Consider the following 24,755-nt stretch of genomic DNA (forward strand, 5'->3'; position numbering starts at 1 on the left):
TTCTATTTATTTTAGAGAGATAAAAAATAAACAATCTATGGAATACAATAAACTTTATTACGGTAGTTAATATGACATATCTTAATTTTTAAATTTAACTGGCAACTGATGGTTGGTACTGAGCGGCTAGCCGTTTCAGTTCATTTTGTTTTGCGGTATAATCTCGTGTGAACGGATGCTCAGGGTAGGAGTCTATTAGCTGCGCCAAGTAGCGAGATGACACCTGCAATATTCACGTATTTATTATGGTAGTTTATAAATATACTGTCCCTTTTTGCCAATCCAGTAGAATTAAGTTAATTATGGCATGAGCGTAATTTTTTTTCTCTCTGGATATTACTGCTGTACTTTATTTATTATTAAAGTGGACATTTGATAAGAGTGGTCTTCATTATAACAACCTTGAACAGATTGTATAACATTAAAACAATAGTCTGCAATATGTGTGGACAACACTAAACCATAGACTACAAAACAGTGTAAATAAAATTAGTATGGGGACATAAGTGCCTTTATATTAGATGCTATATGGCATGTGAATCCTCAATAAAAAGAGTAAGCTATGTAGCGTTCTTCAAGTTTAAGAAAATACAAACTTTTGACATAACTATACCTCAGGCGGTTTGGAGCTATGGGCAGCAGTGACAGTAAGACCAAGTAGTAGCTCCGGTTGTTGAGGTGCACGAGTTTGAGCTTCTGTTAACATTTGTTCAGCCTCCTCCCACATTCCTAAAAACAAAATCAGAAGCAATGTAATTTAAGCAGTTTAACCACTCAGAATATTGAGGTTAGTTGCTTATTAATAAATTGTTTACTAAATAAAATAATTATTGCATCAACCACGAACTCAAGAATGAGAATTTTTAATAAAATGCAATTCAAAAAAAATCAAATAAATAGTGACAAAAATAAAGTAAAGTACTACAGACCTCTAGAGGCGGCAGCAGCAGCGCCAACGGCGGCTGGACCTGCACCGAGAGCACCAAGTCTCTCCGCAAGCTCCATTATGCTGTAGTGAGCATCTTGCACTCCGGGACCACCCTTAAAACCAAAATTAATGTGAAAGGTTACTATTATGTTTGTATTACTGTTTATGTTATTAAAAGTGTATGAAACCCATTCCACATTATTTGAAAAAGTGTTGATGTAGGTAATCTTTGTGTTATAATGGTAATCTATGGTGCATAGTTATGATTAGGCTTATTACAAATTAGATTGAATACAATTTGAAATCCATAGTTTTAACTGTAAACGTCATATCAATTACTGTGACAATACAGCTTTTATAATGAAAATTCATATTGGGTGTATCTTTTTATATATATATTGGTATCAATTTTAAATTTTGTAGGAATAAATTGATGATACTAAAGTATTCATCATTATTCATAATATTCCATGAAGCTCATTAAATCTTTCAGATTTAAATTTAAGCAGCATATACAAGTTTTATGATCATTATATGAAGTATTAAAATATATACCTGTGATAAATTAAGCCAAGCTTGTGCAAGCTGTGTTAATGTAGCATCATCTTCAATATCCTGCAAGAGTTTAAGTTGTTTGCTGGCCAAGTCTGGCCTGTTCATTGCAAGCAAGCACTGTAGAGTAAAGGCACGAAGTTCAAGTGATTCAGCACCATGAAGAATTCTGCAATGTATAAAAAGAAGTTTGTAAATATGAAATGGTAAAGGAGTCTTTACTTTAAACTCAGGCACAACAGGGAATGTAATTTATCAATTAGATACAACAATAAAATTTTTTCATTGAAATCTAAGTAACATAAGAAGTTGTGGAGCTGGAATTATTGATCTGTATATATTGAGGATAAGTATTTTAATAAGACATACTTAAGCGCAGCTTCATAGTTATCTTCATGGTAATAAATAGTTGCTGCTACAATTATGAATATGTCATTGGACAATTCTGTGCCTTTTGCAACCTGAAATACAAATATAATAATTAAGCAGAAACTTTATTTGTAGATTTAAAAAAGTCATTATCGTAATAAGATTATTTCTCTGTCTGTCTATTAGCAATTCTTTATTCTTTAGAGCAAGTAGTTGTTATCATGTTGACCATTTTAAGAAATAGAATATAATATATAGTAAAATATAACAGAAATGCATATCAAAGTATACTTTATAAGTTTTTATTTCAAAAATTGCCTTTTTATCTACTAGTGGTTAATAAATAATAGTATTTTGACTACTAAGTATAGTCACATAGATAACAAAAATTGTCTATGATTTAGTTAGATAAATGAACAATAGAAAGTCACAGCATTTTTAAAATATTGTATAGATAAGTGGTCTAAAAGATGACTGTGTAATCTAAGATCTAGTTTTCCTTAAAAATTACACAAAATGGTCGAAATGGGCATCTTAGTGTGGAAACAGAGTCCAAACTACTTCTTCTTTAGTATTACAATCATTATGTGCAATCTATTTAACATGAATTCGAAAATCACAGTGGTTTTCTTAGTATGGTATCAGGAATGTGAATTATTATTTATTTATATACAATTAGCGTAGCTAATAGCCAATGTGAGTTACAAGTGAAAAACTTACTCTGGCATCAATATCTGACACAACAGCTGGTTTATTGGCTCCAGGAGACAGATAATCCACCAGTGTCTTGAGTGGCTGGAGCAATGGGTCAGCTGTCTTCAGTTCTTGTAAAACAATTCTGTAGTTGCCTTGCGCAATATATGAGCGATATAGAAATGCATCGCGCTCGAGTGTAACCAGCGGCGATGAGCCCTAACAAAATATTGTAAGCGAAAATAAAGCTGTTATCAAAATACAAGCATATTCGTAATATGTCAGCACGTCACTACCATGAATTACAAATTGTTAAAAGTTTTAAGAGAAATCCATATATTATTGAAATTCGTAATTACAGAATAACTTACGACTACATGTTGAGCATCGTTAATAGCTTGTTGGTAATTTCCAACATAAAAAGCATTTTTAACATGGAAAAGTTTATCAACATCTTGCTGACGTGCCATCTTGATTCTTGACAATTGGTAAACAGATTACAGAACAGATATAAATACGTTGACGTACCAATTATTTGATAGTTAACATTGACAGAGAGCTATCCAGATTATATATTTTCATCATGGGTTTAAAAAGTATTCGCATATAGTAAACTTCCTCTGAAAATACTATAACAGCCGTGAATCTTAAGCAAATTATACATACAAAACGATTGTACATATTGACACATTTATCCACAATTTATAAATACCTATTTCATTAAGATTACTACATCCCGTATGGTCTAGTGGCTAGGATACCTGGCTTTCACCCAGGAGGCTCGGGTTCGATTCCCGGTACGGGAAATCTTTTTACTAAAAATTACTGTAAGAATAATCATAAAACATTTAAAATTTATAGTTACATTTTTGTAATTAATCCAATTGTTAGAAATCTCATAGTTTTCAATAAGTATATTTATATGACCTACTAATAGGTAAATATGAGACTCTTGTTTATGTGTGTATTTTTATTTATGACATAAATACAATGTCATAAATAAAAATACCATATAAAAACAAATTTTTCCCTGAATATAAAAAAAACCTAGTGCCGCTAACACCGCAGTAGACTGTATCTGTTCATTTGTTTTTTTAATAATAGGTGGAGCCTGTTATACTCCGTTGATTTTTAGTTGAGGCATGTCGATTTCAAGGAAACGTTAAATTGCCTAAAAAGGAAGAAAAGTCCGTTGGCTGTAATTTCTGAAGCACTTTCAAACCGCGACGCACTGTGTTTTTGCAACCAATATCTGAAATTAATTCTTGTAGCCTTCTCGCAGCTATTTCTCTTAAGCGCGAACACATTGTAATATTTTCAAGTGGCTATCAAAAAAATACAATGCCGCTTCCTTTAACCAGACAATAGTCAGTATTGTTATCTTAAAATTACTTGTTCACTTACAATTGTAATGTATCAATGAGAAACGCAGGTAATGCAACGGTTTTGTACAAGGGACCAGGTACAGTCCAGGTAGAATCTTAATCTTTAAGATATTTTCGATTGTTATCCTCTTCAGTCATAGGTTTAGATCTTTAATATGTTTACTATCGCTTATATATTTATAATATAGTGCCGGTGTATTTTCACTTGTATTATGTATACTACTTAGTCACTTATTCTGATTTTCATGGTATTGGAATAAACTGTTGAAAACTTAACTTAGTTTTGTACAGCCTAATAATAATGATACTTCGACATTACAAAGTTGCAAATCTATAAAACAAATAAATATCGATGCTTCAGCGAAATTACCTATTAATAAATTTCTAAGTACATATTTTCAATAAAAAATACTTTAATTCTTAGGGATGCAAACGGACAGTACTTTTTTATTTATTTAATGTCTAATATCCTAAAGGTACCTTTGAGTAAATATATATTAAAACTTAAAAGCCGCTTACATCCATTTCCTATTATGTACATTTATTATTTCTCTACAATCTTCTACTAGGTAAGCCCCAAGTGAATGAAAAACAATAACTTATTCTTATCATTTAAAACAAAACCTTCACAGCTTAGAGAGAGCATTATAATGTTTGTAATTATAATTTAATCACCTACCTTTGTATTAGGTGCCTACAGTATCTTAGCGTTGATAAGATAAAAGAACCTGTCTTGTCTCAAATTCGAAGAATTTGCTCATTTAAGATTACCCTTTTTTTTACGTAAATAAATTTTAAGTGAATCCAAGTAAAACATAATTGAATATTAAAACGATTTGACAAGCACTTTCTAAAATTAAATAGTTTTAGTTTTCTATTTTTCAATTATAAATTATTATTATTACAAAAATACTGTATTTTTGGTTTGATTATGCTATATTATTTTAAGTTTGCTGTGGGAGTACGTAATAACTAGATATATTGAAAGTTTAAATTAAGATAATATCATTTATTAGACTATAAGCTACACATTATTTGCTGTAGTGGTTATACAAAGGGTGGTTAAAAGAAATAGGCAGTAGTGTATTAACATCGGAGTTACCAATACGACTTATGTAAGATACTTAATGCCTCCGACGACTACACAGTCGGGGAATTGTCTAGAAAATATGAATAAATCAAAGCTACACATAATCACGTATCATTAAAATATACCTAAAACCGATTCCCACAGCATAAATCTCCGTTTCGATAAGTTTGGAGTGAATGAAATTTTTGCATTTGACCCCAAGGGATTCGCTTTCTCAGGCCCTGCCAGCTGTCGTTGCACCGGGCTGCATTCAAGACAACCTCTTTGTTGGGTCTTGCCGGTTTAAGGAATCGAAGTAATTATATGGTAGGTGTAGGGTAGATTATTAGACTTAAATATATATTGCTGTACATGCATGAATTGATATTGCCAGTATATTATATGCACTTTTTTGCATTCGCACATTTTATAAAAACTAGATTGTATGAGTCTTAAATACTGAATACAAATGAAAACTGGAATAGGCCTTTGCCAGAAAGCACACCGAACAGGTGAATATTAGGTTGATTTTTATATAATACGAGACCTTAATTAAATAATGAACATATGTTTAAACTTGATTGAGAATGGGTATTAACGTTAATTTAGAAGCATTTTTTAAAGTTATAAGATCGATGTTTATAAGTTATTTAAATATATATAATTATTTAAAATAGTCTGGTCAATTTGTCGAATAACATCTCCATTTATTTTCTACATATTTTATATCATTCGGCGATATTATGACGCATGGTCTTAAACTCCATAGAAATTAATTAAAATAACATGCTTTTTTAAATATCAATGATAAAGAAAAATAAACCAAAGGATTAAGAAGGTACTTTTAAGAATAGTCGCACACCTTAAAATGCTCAGCGGAAATCCGGCAAAACAAAACAAAACAATAATAGTCCCGTTTGCAAATATAAAACAATGAAAATTAGCACACAAGGTTACTGAACTTTAAGGGTTCGTTCGAGCGACGACCTCTCAAGGGGTCTCATTTCTGAATATTTTCACTTTTTGGAGTTGCTCTTTGATCTTCAAGTGAGTCTGTCTTTTAGTTCCAATAAAACATCATTAGAAGACAATAAACATGCTTTGTATTCCGCAACCATCACAAAACTACAGTTTATTTGTCTGAAATTAAGCCTAAATTATTTTTAACGTAGCTTTTTATTCTTATAATAGTATTTCGATAGGTTTATAATGAATTAGAAATGAAACTTTCGTAACAAAAATATTTTTCCTAGAAGAGATTTATATTTTAATAAATAAAAAAAATAAAAAAATACATACAATCTTAATATATATATTTCTTGTGTGCGTGTGTATGTGACTGAACTCCTCCTAAACGACTGGACCAATTTTGATGAAATTTTTCTGTCGTGGAGATTCGAGAATGGTTTAGATTCACAATTTTGTCTGCTGGACAATGTTTTTTTTAATTAATTAGTAGTTGTTGATTTTGGAATGTTTTACATTGGATCCGACAGACGGCGCTACCATCGCACTGTCAAATTTTAAATAATATTCGAATTTTAATTTTACTCTGTCCCGACAGTTAGCGCTGCGATCAAATAAAAAAAAAGTTTTGTTATCATTGTGTTATTGTAGACCATGTGCTGGATCGTTAGATATTGTCATTACATTTGAATAATAATTTTCATCAAAATGGTCCAGAATGTTTTAGCTTATTAAAAAAAGTTTGAAATTTTCAAATTAAAGACGTATAGACAGGACAACGTCTGTCGGATCCGCTAGTACTTATATATTTTTTTATCAAAAATTTTAGAGAATTTTGATTTTTTTGTGTAGATAAAATATAATTTATACAAACACTTTTGTAAATCGTGTTATTTTAAATATAAATGAGTCTTGAGTAATCAATTATTATAACATACATACATTTAATCTAGCTTTAAGTAGTATTGTCTCCTATTAACTACTTAGATTTAAGTAATATATATATATACAATATATATTTTAATAGTGTTCGTTTAAATGTCTTTATTTGAACACGCTATTGTTTTAAACTGGCTAAAATAAAGTAAAAAAACTAACACACAAACGTATATGCATTTGTAGTTTATACATACTTATACACAAAAAGCACTATGAAATCTAGGCCACATTGGGCACAGAATCTTTTTGTAGTTGGAAGTGCATTTGACATGAATTTGACTCAGTGCCTAGGACTAGGATTTTTATTTCGCTATACTAATATTATCTGATAATAGGATTTTGATTATTAACAAAACAATCCTGGCTTCAGATTTCTGAATCTGTTTTATGATCATATGTCAATCTAATATACATAATAGGTGATTAGCCTCCTGTGCTCGACAGACGCCGTCGACTTTTTGGGTCAAAGGCAAGCCGGTTTTCTCACGATGTTTTCCTACAGCGGTCCAGCAAAAATTAAATACGCTCTTATTGGGAAACTCCATTAGTGCTTGCTGGGGATCGAATCTAAGACCTTTGGGGTGTGAGTCGCACGCTGAAGCCACTAGGCCAACACTTAGCTTAGTTTCTTCACAGACATAGAAGTATACAATTAACAAAAATATCTTCAAACTCACCGGAACTACGTTTCCTATCGAAAAAAACGAGGAAAAAACTTTAGAAAATTAAAGAGACTGTTTTGTTACATTAAGATCGATTCTCCATACGTCTTCACATCCGTTCAATCTTCATAAAGTGCAAAAAAAATGTTCTACTGAGCACAATAGCGTGGCTTGCATCTGCTATCCGGCGTTTTATAAGCAGATGGTGGGCCAAAAAAAATATGTACCTGCGTACTTATTGTACGCGACTGTACTTTGAACTTGAGACAGAGGGTGACGTATTAAACAGGAACAGAACGGATTTTCTCACGAATTATTATTTAAGGTGTACTAAATTTAATTTGAATACTCGAAGTTTTTGGGTTTGTATTTATACCATAGCTTTAACACTTCATACGTAGTGTCTTGTAATTTCTCAACTTCCAAGTCTTCAGATCTTTGTTTACAGCATGTACAGACCCAATAAATAAAAAACGTGAGTTCGATTTCCGGATTTTTCTCTAAAACAGAAACTGTCTCTGGTGCAACCTTACTGTTGTTCCGAGGATTTCTGCACGCTGTTTAACCACATACTCGCATTGTAGGACTATGTGGTTGATTCCTCTGCGCTGAAACAGCCTCTGCACACACTGTCTTTCGCGACGAGGTGTGTGGTGTGAGAGGATATTGTGAGTATAGTGAGAGGAGCCAGGGCAGGAGCGGGTACGGGCGATAACCATCATTGCCGAGAGATCTATTGTGCCCCTTTATCCACTGTAGGGTAAATCTTTTTCTGGGTTATTGTCTATTACTATATATAACCAATACTAACAGTTTACACCTGAACCCTTGACTACCAATCAAATAAGTTCCACATTTCTATATTTACTAATAGAATAGTTAGTATTTGAGTCATTATGTATCATAATAACAAAAAAATGTATTTATCTTATGTGTTTTTTAAGGAATTAACTTAATATAAATTCATAGCTTTCGGCAAACAAATACAAAACTAAGCAAAACACCGGTGTGTATTTTATTAATTCTGAATTGTGTAATCAATTAACAGTGTATAAATATATGTTTGTACATATACAAACATTGTATAAATTTTTGCCTTTACATCCGCCTACACCATTGTCACCCTGTAATACAGTCTACATCAAAATACAAGATTTAAATATTTTGTCTGTCTAACAAGTACAATGGTGTACTGAGATTGCGTTACCTTCATTTTATTATGTTCCAAATAACAATATATTATCTATACAATTAGATTTTAGATAGAGATAAAGCTAAGAAAGGAATAAATAAAATTTCATTCAATTTTTACAATTTCATATATTTTTTAATCTTTGTTTTTTTGTATTAAGTATTCAGCACATTAATCATGTATTTAATTATAAGATTTACTTTAATTAACTTAAATAAAATTCTAATAATATATTTTAGTTATTATATGTTAAGGTTAGTTTTGTTTTGAATTGTTTTTTGTGATATTGTTTATCAATGTAATCTGTTTTGTCCTTGTATATTGCTTTATTTTGTAATAAGTAGGTTAGCTGTAAGAAAACTAATAAATAAAAGCTTTAACATTTAATTTTTATGTTACTAATACCGACATTGGCGCCCGCGTTGCCCAAAAATTATGATTTTATAAATGAATAAAAATTTTATGACATAGCCAAATCATCGTTCTGGACTTCATCACCACCGCAGCAATCCGGTTAACTCCATTAAAGATCTTCCTCTTATGAAACATCTCCATACAGATTTTCCTCTTATGAAACAGAAACTGTCGTAAATCTCTGTCGAAAAATCTATTTTGCCCTTTTCCACTAAACCTTATTATATACAAACCATAAATACAAATTGCGACTTTTGGCAGGAATTTTAATGAAAATAGACATAGGACGCATTATTTATGAAAATTGCCTATTTAATGAGCATACGCAAAGTTGTCTTGCGTGTTTAAATCAAGTGCTTGCCGTTCACCATCTGTTTATATTGAAAAAATATAATTCATGCATGACATGACGACCACCAACAAGCAAGTATCAGGTTTACTACAAGTAATCACTTTTTCTTTTTCTATGACCTCTGAACAATACAGTTTTTGTTCTAGTGATCCGATAGTTAAGAAGACTTTTAAGAAATAATTTGATAATACCCGCACATTATGGAAAACGCGTGACGATAATTTATTTTGAATTTAAAATATAATATAAAAATCTCTGAAGTTTACTGTTACGTTATATAACTAACTGGTTAGATTAAAATTATTTTGATATGTATGTGAGGGATTCCTATACTACAAAAACATTGCTTTAACGTATACCGATTAATTTTCTTTTATGATATTCACTTCATACGAGCAGCGTTCACCTAGTGATTCACTACACTTAAATACGTAAATAAGTGAGCTTGAATTAAAAAGGTTCTATGGTCTATATTTATAAACTAAATTAGGGAATATTTATAAATCCAATACATGATAGGTCATTAAAAATAAGTTCGGATTAGACACCAACTTTCATTAGGCAGTGGGGATTTCAGGCATCATACATTAAAACTATAGGAATTATTTTAATTTTAATAATTTGCTTCAGATGTTTGGATTATCTACATAATTATATATAAATATACCCACTACGTTACCCGTCACACTACGTTTAGATTCAGACTTTTGTAAATAGGTGACGAACAAAAACATATGTAATTTGTTCGAGACAAAACCTAATTAAGATCTATAAAGAAAATTGAATAAAATATATAATTAACTTTCAGCCCTCTTATTATTGATTGTATTTACAGCCTAATTATCCCCATTGAACATATTGCTAACGTTGTAATGTTTCACGGACAATTGTCTCTCCGCGAATGTAACCAATTAATTAGGCACGTAGAGGCGCACGGTACGTATAAAGTATAGAAGTGCATAGTGAGTAGTTACCTGGTTGTGTCGCGGTGCTCGGGCGGGCGGGCGGAAGCTGCACTCGGTGGCCGCGGCAGTGCACCCCCGGGCGGGGGGCGCGGGGCGAGGACGGTGAGCGCGTGCGCCAGCCATGCCGCGCCGGCCGGCCGGCAATTCAGTCTGCCGACGCGACCCGACCCAAGTGCACGTACGTAACGCTACAAAACGCGGCACCCCACACGATCGAACGTGCTTTTTTTACCCAGTGACAGATACGAGAGGGCGACCTCTCCCAACCGACAAGATTGCTTCACAAGTGGAAATGCCGTCAAGTCTCTTCGGAGAGCTCGGAGGTGGGCTGGTGGAAGACCAGCGCGCGTTCCAGCTCGCTCTCGAGCTGAGCATGCTTAACTTTGGCGAGAGTCTGCCCTCCGCAAATCCGCTCGCCAGTCCTTTGGGATTCGCACCGCCCCCGGACGATCGCACCAAGAAATCACAGAATATGACCGAATGCGTGCCAGTACCATCTTCAGAACATGTCGCAGAAATCGTTGGTAGACAAGGTAAGATTTGAGGTTATGTCGCCGGTTGAATATCGAAGACGTTTTGTACCCCTGCAATATTAGATATCTCACTCCACCCTTTTGTTAGGGCGCAGGACGCACGTGCGATTTAGGTTATATTCGATTAGCCATTCGCCGGCTGATGAAAATATACGTTATAAGTGTGAATAGGTATTTTATCGTCCGTGCATTATGTTTGTTTACCCTCACAAATATGTCGTGCGATTGGCGTTATGCGTCCGAATGCGGCGTAGTGCATTTTGTAGTATACGTAGACGGCACGTAGAATGCAGTGATTGTATAAATATTAATGTGTAAATAATTGCATGTCGCTAGTTCCCATGCCTGTATCTTCATCCATAACGTGTTAGCCTGTAAAAAGTGGGATCCACTAATTAAAAGTTACTGTTGGCAAAAAATGATCCCAAAGGATGTCGGTAGGCTTTTTTCGAGTGGGTCAGGTTGAAAAAATTCCGACAAAGCTGCCTTATCTGAGACTAATTTTGGTAAATGTGCATTAGATTTCAACGAAAAAAGTTAATTTCGTGGTCCAATTCAAAGTGGAGCAATTTAACTTGGAATATGGATGCAGTGATTTTTTGTAAATTTATCTCTACCTACATAGCAAAAATAAGTTTTGTTTATTTATTCTGCTGGTTGAGATTGATTCAGATAGTTAAAGGTAAATGTCGGCAATTTTTTAATAAGATACTAAAAACAATTATTTTCTTGCTTATTTATATTATTATAATTACGTCTGACGAAAATCATTTTCATCAATAATATATTTGATATTTTGAAATATAATATAAGAATATTAAAGTTAGGTACGTTTTATACATTTTTTTTTAATAACATACCAGAAACAAATGTTTTCTTGCACAGTTATGTTATTTCAACATTGGACGGCAATTGTTTTAGAGTAATAAATTAGATGTATATTTAGTTTAGATTATAGAGCGAATTTCGATTCACTTATAGAATACCCTAGGTATATAGTATACATGTCTGTTCGTGCTCACATCTTGACAGATTAATAATATGCCCGTGCACGTATGTTAATAAGATATCGAAATAATAGTTGCAAGCCTACACGATAAAACAGCAAATAATGAGTTGCACGAACATATAGGGTTGGAAACATAATAAAATCTTTTTAATTAACATAAATAAAAATCGAATTAGTTCGATCTTTTAGAAATATAATATACAAATATAATAAATATGATATGATATACCCGCTCGCGCTGGCTGCAATCGTAAAATAACAAAATGCAACCCTGTCCATGTGAGCCGCAAGCATGGTTCCCAATAACACAACCAACAGAGATCGCCCTTCATTGCGACAAAGTTCCATGAACAGAAATAATAATGTAGGTTAGTCTATATTTAGATGCATGTTTAGACTGTTTCAATGTTCTGGGTACTTGGTTATTTTTTTTATTTATGGCTTGGTCAAGCTTTATTTCTATTGAAAAAACTTATTATGTATGAAATTTCTCGTCCTGTCTGGACAAAAGAAAAATCGTCCATAGAATTTATTCCTTCACAGTCCCACCAAAGTACAATAACGTCTGGAAGAAATTCAATACATAAAAGTTCTTTCATGTGGAAGAGTTTTTATGAAGTTGTTCGAGTACCTGTGCTTCATGTTCGTATTGCGATAAACGCCTTTTGTCATGTTTTAGTGGTATTGCATCAGAATACCAAGATTAATAATATAAGTATTTTTTTTTCTATTTAGAATAGAAATGTCCTTTTTATTACTCAATAGTTACACACTAAATAAATAAATAAACTACCAATATTTAATTAAAATTAACATATTAGATAATGACACCTAATATATATAGTATTTTTAATTAGCTTTAGTCAGTCTCATAAAATTGGCACTTCTAACGAATTAATTAAATACTAAAAGATTTCGATTTCGCAAACAAAAGGCTCAAAAACCGTTAAAATTCAGCACAACGTGTAATTACGACCTTATAACTAAAATTATGACATGAATATAAAACACATCCTTTGAATAATTTTAACCAAATTCAATAGTAGGCTTTAACACCATGATAATACGGCGATAAAAAACGAAAATGTTTATTCGAATGACATGTGTTCGGATGATGTTTAGCTCTATACACGAAAAGGAGGTTGTTTAAAATTCTCCAGTTTACCCGCGGACACGGCGTGACGTCACGTCCGGTTGTCAAGTCTCGACAATCGATCCTCGATTCGATGTTCGATTGTCCCTGAAGTCGATCGGATCCTGTCGGCACGTTTGTTGTTTTGATTTGTAGTGGCGTGCCGCTTTGTTTTGCATCTTGTAAGTTCGGCTGGGTCATACATTCACGAAACATCTGCTTAAATCACCTCAATACTAACTAGCATTTCTTTTGTACCTGAAACCTGCTAACTAATTAGAATATATTTTAAGTACCTCATTATAATGCCACGGCGTCTGGTATTTAAAGTATGTAAGCTCTATGAATATAACGTTCCTAAACGTATACGATGAGTAATTCATCCCTGTCCGTCACAAGCCGGTTCTAGCCTAGGACCGGTTCCGCATCAATGACTGCCAGCCCGACATCTCCCAAATTTACTTTTTATCCTTTAACTCTGTGTTGAGTTACAGTTGCCACCTCTTAATTACTTAGAATTAGTTAAATCGACTTTTTAAGATTCCTTTTTTACAAAAGACAGATTTTATATTCATTCATAAGTAGCTAAGCTATGACAATATATGAAAAAAATAGTTTTTTCCCATGAGTAATAATAAGCCGGGTTAAATAATACAAAACACTCGCCTGGGGGATGTACTTAGGCCACAAACATTGGCTATGCGGTTGGATAGTGAGAGGGAATCAAGATTTGCAGTGTAGCTCAGCGTGCGTTCCGGTCGACGCCACCACAGTCAGGGTCAAGGCTTTGACTTCTGCTCACTTCTGCACGCCTAGTAATAGGGACTCGTGCTTTCTTTGATCGAACGGAAATGCCTCAAGCGATCTGTTTATTTTGCATGGTTATTAATTAGAATAAAAGCTTTTTTATGCTGATAAAAGTGTTTAGTATTTAAATATTTGTAGTTAAGCCAGGCTTATTAATTTTATTAGGCAACAAATTGATTGTTAACTATTATGCGTTTAACAAGATTACACAAATCTCTTCCCGTTGACAATTTTTGAATGAAACTACTGTAGTAAAAAATAAACGAGCATATGTCCTGCCCGAGTCGTCCCGAAATTCCATGGCCCCATTTTTTGTGTATCTTGACAGATGCATTCTGGGACGCCGCTAACCGCATCTTGCATCCTTATCACGCGTTCGGAAATAAGATCTACGGATGCATCTAAGACGGTGAATTTGAGGTTTATTTTCAGATGTATCATCCTGTCCTTGTCGCTCTCTGTGGCGCCAGTTTTGGGAACAGGTCGAGTTGTGCGCTCCTGTTTGCTTTGTGTATTAGTGTAACAAAACACAACATGGGATAAAACTCTCCTAAAACACTAACCCTGTATCCACCTTTGTTTTTGTTCTGCAAATGGGGATTGCGAAAGATTCTGTGTGACACAACGCGAGGGCACCCCCACGTCTGCGAAACTTAGGGATCCTAATGAGTGACTTCCTAATTGCCGCGGCAGCACGAATAAACCCATGTACCGAAGCTAAAACCGTCTTCTACGTTTAATTATGAACTTTCAGCCCTTTTGCATCTGAGTTTGAAATCGAGTGCCAGTCGACTCGAGGCAAGTACTTGCGGACGGGAATGATTATTTATTATACAGTTATTGAGTCTTAAACGTCAATATGGTGCTTGGGGAAATGAGATCGTATGCAGTTGAAGTTTAGATTTATTTCTCTTTAAATGAGTCGCCGTTAAAGTGTTTGTTGGTATGGTGTTAGTTAGCGTATTATAAAGCGACGAGTCGATATGCTCCTCGCACTAATGTTGACAACAATCCATCTCAGGCTGTCAGGCGCCGCTGCGAATTAGACTCACTCCCATTTCGATTTACTCCGTAGACTGTAATAAGTTATCCTTCTTGTTTCTTCATTATTCTGCTGCAAATGTGGCTTTATTTTTTTTACAAAACTATAAGATAGTAATTTCTGTTCGAGATTAAAGTATTTGTCGCGGAGCGCGTTATTGTAATGGAAAAAATAGTTGTTCAGTTTCTTATAAAGGTTTAATGACAGGATACGATGTTAATGCCATCCAGTCATAGTCCGGAGAACGCAGATGTGCGAAAAGTTGTTGGTCAAAGAATGTGCCCTGCCTAGTTGGTGGTAGCGAGACATGTGGCTTTACTACTCCAATTGATATTTAACAATACCCTGGCTAACTAGTTTTGGTTCACACCAATTATCTGTCATGTATTAAGAATTAAACCGTTTCAGAATGATTTATTTAATTGTACTGTTATCGAGCGCTGTAATTTTAATTTCAAGACGTGTTACTTTGTACCTACGTTAATATATGTTGTCCGTTAAATATTTGACTATAAATTGTATTACAAGTTCGTGTTTCATCTTATCGGTTAAGTTAACGTTAACTTTGCCATCTGCTTATAACCGTCTTAACGATAAAGTGTCTTGCAACGGCCGCGCGCCACACCTGTTCGTCTAACTGTCGAATGTCGGAAAAAAAACTATGTGTACATGCGTTTGAAGTTGTACTATTTTGGCGTAACAAGAAAAAACTATACTAACAATAGAAAAACACGACTCTCATCATTTTTCCCTACCGCGCCAAAAGAATATTTACTTCAGGGTGTCGGTTTTTTGTGACAGTGTGCACGCGCATTGTAAAAATTTACTCTCATCATTTTTCCCTAACGCTTTTGGCGCGTTAGTTTAACTTCAAAATAGATTAGTACTCTCAAAGTATTTCAGTAGTACTTCATTATAACGATTAATTTACGACTACCACCATAACAATATTGTCTTATATTAACCACATTGACTCTTGTCACATTATAATGTCGCACAAATAAAAAATAATTTCGATAATATACCATTGAATTAGTTGCAAACTTAGTAACACATACGGACAAAACGAAAGGACTTCCTGATATTAATTCGTTACCATACCATTAATCGATTAAAAATAAAACACTTGAAGCCTGTTATTATAAAACAAAATCCATTGTGTATTAAACCGTACATTAACGTGCAAATTACTTCCTACATACGTGGTTCAATTACACCATTGACTTTTAAATCCTTTTTTTTTTCATTTTCATATTCTACGTGCGTTCGACTTGTGTGAATATTAATTGTTGTATGAAAATTAATCTCCAACTGAAACGTCAATTGTCATACATGAAAGTAAGAGTGAATTGGTGCGAGTACCTAAACGCGTTGCGTATGCGCCTCGTCGATCGGCGAAAGGGCAATGACAAATGACAGCTGCGTTTTACGTTTTTTAACGTGCGTTTAGGCAACAGTTACCTAGTCATGCTATTGTTGTTATAAAGAATTCGTTTTTCGTAAGGGTTGATTCTAACTTTGGATTACCCTTTCATTACAATTTACATTTATAAAGTTGCTCCAACGGACTTTTGAGTTATAATTAGCTAAAAGCATTGTTTTAGGTTAATACTGACAACTTTTTGAGCTTTATTTTTAATTTTAAATGACTAATTACGAAAGTCATTAATCCCAATAATTACAATATCCAAACAATATTCTACAATTATTTGAGGGTCGCTTATATTGAAGGCCCTAAATACAGGGTATAAGTAAGCATAACTTAACTGAAGTATTTACTATTTATTTGGTACATACAACTTATTATTCTAATAACTACTTTCTAACATATAGGTCTACGTATTATAGCTGGATGCCTAAGTGAAATCAATTGTATATTGTTCCGATTAAACTATTAATCACGTTTTAAAATGTGTTTAAAATAAATTTGTGTCATTTTGATTATACTAGGAAATAAGTTAGACTCATTAATGAACAGAACCGAGTTTAATAGTGATAAGGGTAATTATTTTTTGTATAGCAAGACCAGGTAACGTTTTTGGGTCATGATGATTGCGGAGTAATTTGTTTGTCACTGTTATCTTAACTTCACAGCTGTCGTATACAAGCTTTCTTTAATACTGATAACTCAGCTAATACTTTAAAAACACGTTTTATCGTTTATAAATTCAGACGTTTGAAAATATATTATAATATATTACAGTTCCCAGAATAATGTATTTTTTAATAAGAGCTGATTCTCGTAAATGTAACGGACGTTGGGTTATCACCGGCGGTTCAATAACTTAAGAAAATCAAGTAATTACTCAATGAAGTGCCGATTTTAACGCATTTTGAAAGTCACAAAAGAATATTATCTGTATTGTTAAATGCTTTGTATGGAAAGGTTTTGTTCCAATCGCTTCGAGCTGTTATTATGTTGGGTTTCTTTCGTTTCTTGTAAAATCTTACCTGCAGTTAAATTCTACCTGCACCTATCGCTAAATTAAATGGTGAGCATTTAGTGTATCGTTTATCAGATCTCTCTAAATATTAACTTAAAAATAATTAATCTTAAAACAAACCAGTCAGAGTATAAGAAACAATGCAAACGTTATGCTAAAACCAGGGTCACATACGTTGCATAGAGGTTAAAAAGTAAACAGTGGGTGGCGGTAAGGCGATATTTCCCTCGTGAAAATGTAAAATGCCCGATATCGAAATATCGAGTTGCAGTTCGATGCGTGTCGCCTTTAGATTTTCGTCTTGCATGCTGGTCCATTATTCCGCGTCATTAATTATTATTGAATACCCGTTTTTTTGCTGAAAAGCGCATACGCCACCTGCCATAAGGTAATTAAAGATCGAGAAAAGGAGTCTTGTACAAGTTAACCTTCGTAATGACGAGTATATTTATAGATTAACAAATATCCAATATGTATAGCGGTATGCGCTATGCGTTCCATGTCAGTGGTCGCTCTAAAGTCAGTTGTGCGCCATCTGTTGAGGGGTGTTACAAAACAAATGTTAATATTCTGATATTTTAAGCGTGATTATATCACTAACGTATATTTCTGTTACGTTTTTGCAATGATATAAATTGAAATATGTTAACTTTTCCTGACTATTATCATAATAATATTAAACTCCTAATGTTTATTTGCCTGCAGTAATAAAATCGTATAGAAGGAATAAAATTTCACATAATATGTTGATCATAATTCCCACTTAACTGCTAACACACAAACGTATGAAAACATAACTTGTAATAATTTTTGTTATACATACATAACTTGTGAATACATATAACTTATGTGTGAAGCGTTTTCACGAATTGCGTCGCAGCCAACATCTGCCGTATGCACCTGCCATCGTGAACTCTCAAGTTTTTACAGACGCACACTTATGTAAACCTGGTACGAAACATCCATTCAACACTAAACTTGCATACGTACGTGGCTTGCTTTAAAGACATAATAAAGCATACATTCATTAAGCACTGAGTTTTGACACCTCGGGCTTAAAATACTTAAGAATCGCACACGCATCCAACCGGCAATTTGGGTTTTCAGATAATTGGAAAAAGCGCCATTACTCAAATCAATACTCGAACTCATTACGTCACGTTTGCACTTATTCGATTATTTCAAAATGGATACGACTCCGTTTAAAACGAGTATTAAATTAAATAAACTATAAAACGATTATATCACGGGTTGAGGCGGGTGCTCGAAAAGCGAGAGCTGCGGAGCGGCATTCCACTGTAATAATCCTTAGAATCGGTTCGAGGCTCGCGACGCATCGGGAACATCGATCCTTTTGCGACACGCAGTTTGATTTAGCTATAAGGTCTTTATCTTCCTATACTTTATCATTTACGCGTTCAATTATACAATCAATGCCAATATTAAATTGATAATATATGCCACGTTAAAAGCGAGAACCTTTTCGTAGTTTTATTTTAAAAGTTTGATATGATTTGATTTTATTGATCAAATATTATGTTAAATGGCTACTTCGCCGGCGGTATTGAACAATTTTATTATAATTGGCGAGTCGGTCAACGCGTCTTGGAAATTGTTTTTTATTCGCAACTTTAAACCGATCTCGTTTTTGCGCGTACGCTCGCTTTGTTCTCCGCCATATTGTTTTTAATGTTTAACGATTGGAAAATGAGTGCGTCTGACGAGAAGTAGTGAAAGTTGGGATTTGATATTGTCGCTTAAATGTGCCCCGTATTCTAAGTTAACCTAAATTTCAGTAAAAGGCTAGAAAGACTTTGATCAAGTGTTGACACAGAAACATACTTCTCTTAATTGGTGAGGCTGATTCCCGCGGGAGATGGCAAGTATCTTCTGCCATATTTCCCGAGCAGTCCGTTCTTAGGAAACCTATCATTTCTCCATATGTGACGTGGCCAATTAATTGGGACCACCTTCGACAAACATGTGCCAACTATAAATCACGTTTTTAATATAAGAGGGCGTTCACGTTGGCAACAAAGGCAATAAATATGCGATATCGATGTTCAAATATCGTACGTTTTGTCATTAAAATGCCGACAACATATTTTCTTATAAAAATCGTCGCAGATCGGCTAATTCTATATTCTTGTATGTTGAATGGTATGCTAGGGTTATCACAACTCAATGCCAGACTATTACAAGAATAACTTATAGGTCTGTTGGATAAGTCGTCCCTAGTATACAATAATTCATTAATTATGAGTTTGACGCTAAAGTATTGAAAATCATGTATAAAAAAACAACTTTGAAAAATGTTATTTGTTTGCAAGTGGCAGCCCTGTTCGTTTTCCAAAAATCGAATTAGAAACCGATTTAATGTGACCTCTCTCGCGTACCTGCCGCCTAATAAATAACCATTGTATTTCACCCATTTGAGGTCATGTTGCAATGGTTTGAAGATGCCGAACTATTTATTTCTATAACAATTAAGATGTTTATCGTTTTAAGACGAAAAACTAATAACGTCATGCCTTCGATGAATAAAAAATGTAACATTTCCGACCATGAAATTGTTAAGTGGCCTCATTTTTCTCGCTTTAGCCATAAATGTCATAAACTCATAACTTTAAGATGTACTTTGTAAATGTTCGAAGCCTGGGTAGTATTTGTATGTACGTTTTCATTACTATTTTATTAATAATAACATTTGTTTAAATGTAATTAATTAGGCTAATGGAATAAGTGTATCAATATTTTTCATAGATAAAACGAAAAATCTACCAGGTTACAATGGTTACAAGGAGCATTCTCTTGGTTCTTTAATTGCTAAGAAATATATTAAATTTGCTAAATGAGATAAACATCGCATTATCCGTGTGATTAGTCAAGTCTGGGTTCGCGGTCACTGCGCCGTAGATCAAAGACCGACCGGTTGACAGATATTTTTATATTTTGCATATATGCTCTAAAATAACGTTCACACCGATGGATTAAGGCTAAGAGCTAGCTGTTATTGGTATGCCAGTATAATAATTATGAATTCAATGGAATAATGAAGTAGAAAAAACTTGTACTTTTTTTTTGTACTTGTCACATCAACATCGATATCGGAGTATATATTGACGTCTGCCTAAAACTTAATAAAATTCATGATTATGATTTGTCGATTGAATTGATTAGGAAGTTTTTCAGCTCTTGGGCTATTAGTTCCCTGGTGGCCTGTTTTTTAACAATGTGACTTGTAAGTGACTTTGCACGGACGCAGTGCGGTGGTCGTCTCATATAGCTAGTAGGTAAATGCCATTTATAACGCTTCGATGGTTTAAATTAAGATGTCCTATGTTTTATTCAAACAAGATTTTTGGATTGTAATTTATTAAACATGTAGGTAAAAAATAAACAACTAATTCGATTTTAATTTATTTTATATTACGCGTTTAGTTTTTTAACAACATTTACAAATAAGAAATTGAAACAGTATACCGAGAATACATAATATACGGGACATAATTGTTTTAAAATTCTTCGACACTTGAACGTTATAATAACTAATATAATACCGGTCATACAGTCTAATAAAATATGTACTAACAATACGTCAGCATTCTCACTGACCTACGAGCTACAGTGGCGTCATCACTTACTTTATCACTCGCACTTCATTGGAAAGTTTAAGAGTTTGCACTTTAACGTTATGATTACCTGGTACTTATTGTTATGTATTTTTTATTAATGCCTTATTGTGGTGGTCAATGTCAAGTGTTGTTTGTATGTAAGTTAAAAAAATATATAATTAATATAGATAGATATATATACTTTAACACGTTTTTAAAGAAATATGTCAAAATAAAAACTTGAACTAAGGAAACTTAGTATCTAATCATGAAAATATATTCAATTAAAAGTAATTGGACTAATACAGTATGATTAGTTTCGTAAAGTGAGTGGTCACGTGGCGTATAATATACAACAAAATTCGAATAATTGTTTTTGGTCCGATTAGGTTCGGTCGCGCCCTCCGTACTGCGGATCTTAAAGCGGTCAATTCCCAGTGCAATGCACTCTGTTACAAAATAACTTAATGTCGCCGTCATCCGTTGATTTTTTGCATTGTTTGTAACAATTAAAACCTCATTCGGAATCCGAAACTTTTTATCATAATCTGTGCCTAATTAATTTTAAATGGATTTTATTGGTACGGACTATATTTTTCAACTGTCAAAACTAACAATGAATATTATAAATTAACCTAAAAATCGAACAAAAATAATTAAAATGGATTTAAAATAAGTTTTTAAATAATTATGATACATGATGCTATGTTTAATAGCGTTCGGGTGACCCCTGCGACCTACGATGACCTATAGCGAATTAATATAAAGCCGTCCATTCACGTTCGCGACATGTAAAATAGCCTTGAACTAGTTAACTGGGCGGGAATAAATCAGAAGAGCAGACATGGCAACATCGATGGTGAAAAAAACCGTGCCAATTCGCCGGATCGCTTAGCCAGACGTATCATTATCTTATTATTCTAATACGCCAGTTTCGATTCTCGTTTCTCGTACGGTACATCCATTGTTTTAGGCAATATGCATGTAACAAATTAGCAATTATTAATCTGTGAACTGTCAAAACTTGACAAATGAATGATAGTCGTAATGATAGTTCTGAATTCAAGATAGCAAAACTGCAATGTGCAATTTATTTATCCAAATTAGGATTGTGTTAACGTAACTTTTCCAGTTTTAATACACTTTGTTTAATTTTGATATAGTAAGCAACTAATAAATTGCATTAAAAATAATTGGAAACCGATGACCAATTGTGCACGATTTTGAACAGGAAGGAAATAGTAGTTAATTTAAACTAAAATAATCGTATATTTTTGTTATTTTAATTCTTGGGTGGTATTTGAGAATGATTTTGTTATATTGCGTCATTGCATCTGCACTCGCGGGTCACACGCGAGGTTCTTAATGACCTCAAATCGTAATCATCGGGTTGATTCACTCACAAAAAATATCGATATTAATCTTAATTCTCAAGTTACAGAGTAACATTTTTTAGATGTGCATTAGCGGATGAAATATATCGGACTTTTTGATTTGCTGCCCCCATAAATTATATTTGAACGGTTTGGTGATTGATGTTATTTAAATAATATTATAGTTTGCTTTATCGAGCTTATTATATTTATTTATAATTGCTTTGAAATTTCAATGTTTGAATATGAGATTAAAAATTAAATTGGTTCGGGCATATTGTATTATTTATTACAGGAATTACGAAATGCAGATTAATTGGTGGTAGGTGTCGATTGCTAAACAGACTCGACTCGAAACTGTAAAAAGTTAATTTGATTTTTGCCACAGGTAATACTGAACGCGTTACTATTATTGCCATATTAAGATTGATTGTACCTAAGTAATTATTTGTATAGCTTAATGACAGGTTCTGCGATTCTTGAGCTAGGTATATAATTATGAATCATTGAGTTTAAAAAACCGCCAAAAGCTAATCTCTCAGCAATTAACCTATCAGTTCTGAAGGTCAAAATAAATAGGTTTCCTATAGGTAACCGTTAAATATTATATTTCATATATAATAGATTTGACATTCGTTTGTTAGCAACGATTTAAGTATGTATGTATGAAAACAAAAGCAATGTTTTCTTTGCATTGTTGTCACAAGCAAGTTTCAAATCACAAACGTTGTACTAGAAATATTTAACTGTAGAAAAGAAGTAGGTTTCCATGTGTGATCAAAAGTGTTTCATTATAAAATAATATTTTAATTACATTTCTAAATATAACCGAAACTTATTTCTTTGTTTAAAATGGCATTTGCAGTAGCTGACGTGATATTCAATCTGGAGCCGCATAATATAAACAAAAAGAAATAAACCCAGTCTCGATGTCATAATAGACAAACCTGCTATGCTCCCACACATCCATGGCTTCCCTAGTTCTGCGGTAACGAGCCGTGATAGACCGCTTCATTTGATATCTCTAACACTGCTATATTCTCCTGGTATGTACTATTTATACGGCTTTCTACACCGATCCTGGTTTTCCCTATAAAATATAAGTATATACCCAAACCATATAAGGAAACTCGCTTGGTTATATTTAATCAACCCACTGAAAGTCTAGTTAAATATAATTTCCGAAACAAAAGTCAGGACCGCAAGTGATTGCTAGTGCTAACCAATAAATGTATAAACAGGGTCGATCAAAGTTGAGTATTACGTGCATCCGGCGAGCTTTCGTCCGGTCTGCGCATACGCATTGTCCGCCGGATGTCTTGCGGTCGCAACTCGCACGCAATTTCACAACCTCTGCACTTGGTATATTTTGTAAGAAAAGAAATCAACGGACCTCAAAAATTCATACATAAATGTTTAAGAGCTTAAAAATAATTCTCTACTTTTCGTTCTAAGTATTCACTACGCTTTTCAAATAACTATAATAATATATGATATACCACACAATATCAAGGTACAATGAGTAACGTGGAGGTCAAATTGAGCTTACTTGATAATATTAAGCTGATTATGTAGTCCGCAATGGCAGTCTAAGCTGTGTTGACCTCTGAGCAGACGAATGGGCGAAAACAATACGTGTCTTCAAGGTCGAGGCGCCCCATTGCACCGTATCAATCATCTCCTGATGTCTTAATCATGTAGCACGCTAATATTCCGTTCCACAATTAAGCTTTTTTGACCAACTGTCGACGAAAGTATTTCGAACAAATTTAACTGAAAACCTTGAAGAAAAGATCGTACCAAATCTTAAAAGCACTCGCGAGCCCCTCTTGCTTTAAGAGCGTCTATAGGCGGTGGTATCACTTAGAGGTAAGCTCATCAGGGTAAGCTTCCTGCCCGTTTGTTCTATAAAAAAATAAACGGCTGACAATCTCCGAAATCCCGACCTACCCTGGTGAGATGCGTACGACCTTCTATCTCATTTAAGTACGAATAAATAACTTTATCATTTTCTCGGACGTTTTACACTCCGATGTTATTTATATTCCTGTCAAGAATTATTGACCAACAATAAAATATATCGACGTAAATAGAATGCGAGAGATTACTCTTAAAAGAATGCCTTGTAGATAATTGTGTAATCGATTAATCATATTTATATTGCTATTCTTACTGAAAAACACTCTTGTATGGCTTTACTCCATGAGAGGTCCATTATGTCAGCCGATAACAATGTAACGAATTTTATGTTTGTTCTCACAATGATTATTCTTCAAAATCGACCGTTGAAGCAGCTTTTCTCTTTAGGCCTTATT

At 33.6% G+C, this 24,755-nt stretch overlaps 2 protein-coding genes and 1 non-coding gene across 3 annotated transcripts in view; 2 read left to right on the forward strand and 1 right to left on the reverse strand.

Annotated features, from left to right (window-relative positions):
* Window positions 1–38: 38 nt before the first annotated feature.
* Window positions 39–3,030, reverse strand: LOC111003518 (coatomer subunit epsilon). Its single transcript, XM_045628369.1, has 7 exons — window positions 2,914–3,030; window positions 2,570–2,761; window positions 1,850–1,941; window positions 1,484–1,649; window positions 930–1,041; window positions 614–729; window positions 39–223 (listed from the first exon to the last, which is right to left on the reverse strand). Exons 1-7 carry the CDS (start codon window positions 3,010–3,012, stop codon window positions 95–97), a joined length of 906 nt encoding a protein of 301 aa, XP_045484325.1. The 5' UTR covers window positions 3,013–3,030; the 3' UTR covers window positions 39–94.
* A 246-nt stretch (window positions 3,031–3,276) lies between these two features.
* Window positions 3,277–3,348, forward strand: Trnae-uuc. Its single transcript has one exon. It is a non-coding gene; the product is annotated as a tRNA-Glu (tRNA).
* Window positions 3,349–10,608: 7,260 nt separating this feature from the next.
* LOC111003606 (RNA-binding protein MEX3B) overlaps window positions 10,609–24,755 on the forward strand; it is a 36,159-nt gene continuing 22,012 nt past the window's right edge. The window contains exon 1 of the mRNA XM_022274211.2: window positions 10,609–11,019. Coding sequence (XP_022129903.1) covers window positions 10,779–11,019 — 241 coding nt within the window. The 5' untranslated portion in view covers window positions 10,609–10,778. The remainder of the gene's footprint in view (window positions 11,020–24,755) is intronic.

This window comes from Pieris rapae, chromosome 5 (genome assembly GCF_905147795.1).
Source record: "Pieris rapae chromosome 5, ilPieRapa1.1, whole genome shotgun sequence".
Lineage (NCBI taxonomy): Eukaryota > Metazoa > Arthropoda > Insecta > Lepidoptera > Pieridae > Pieris > Pieris rapae.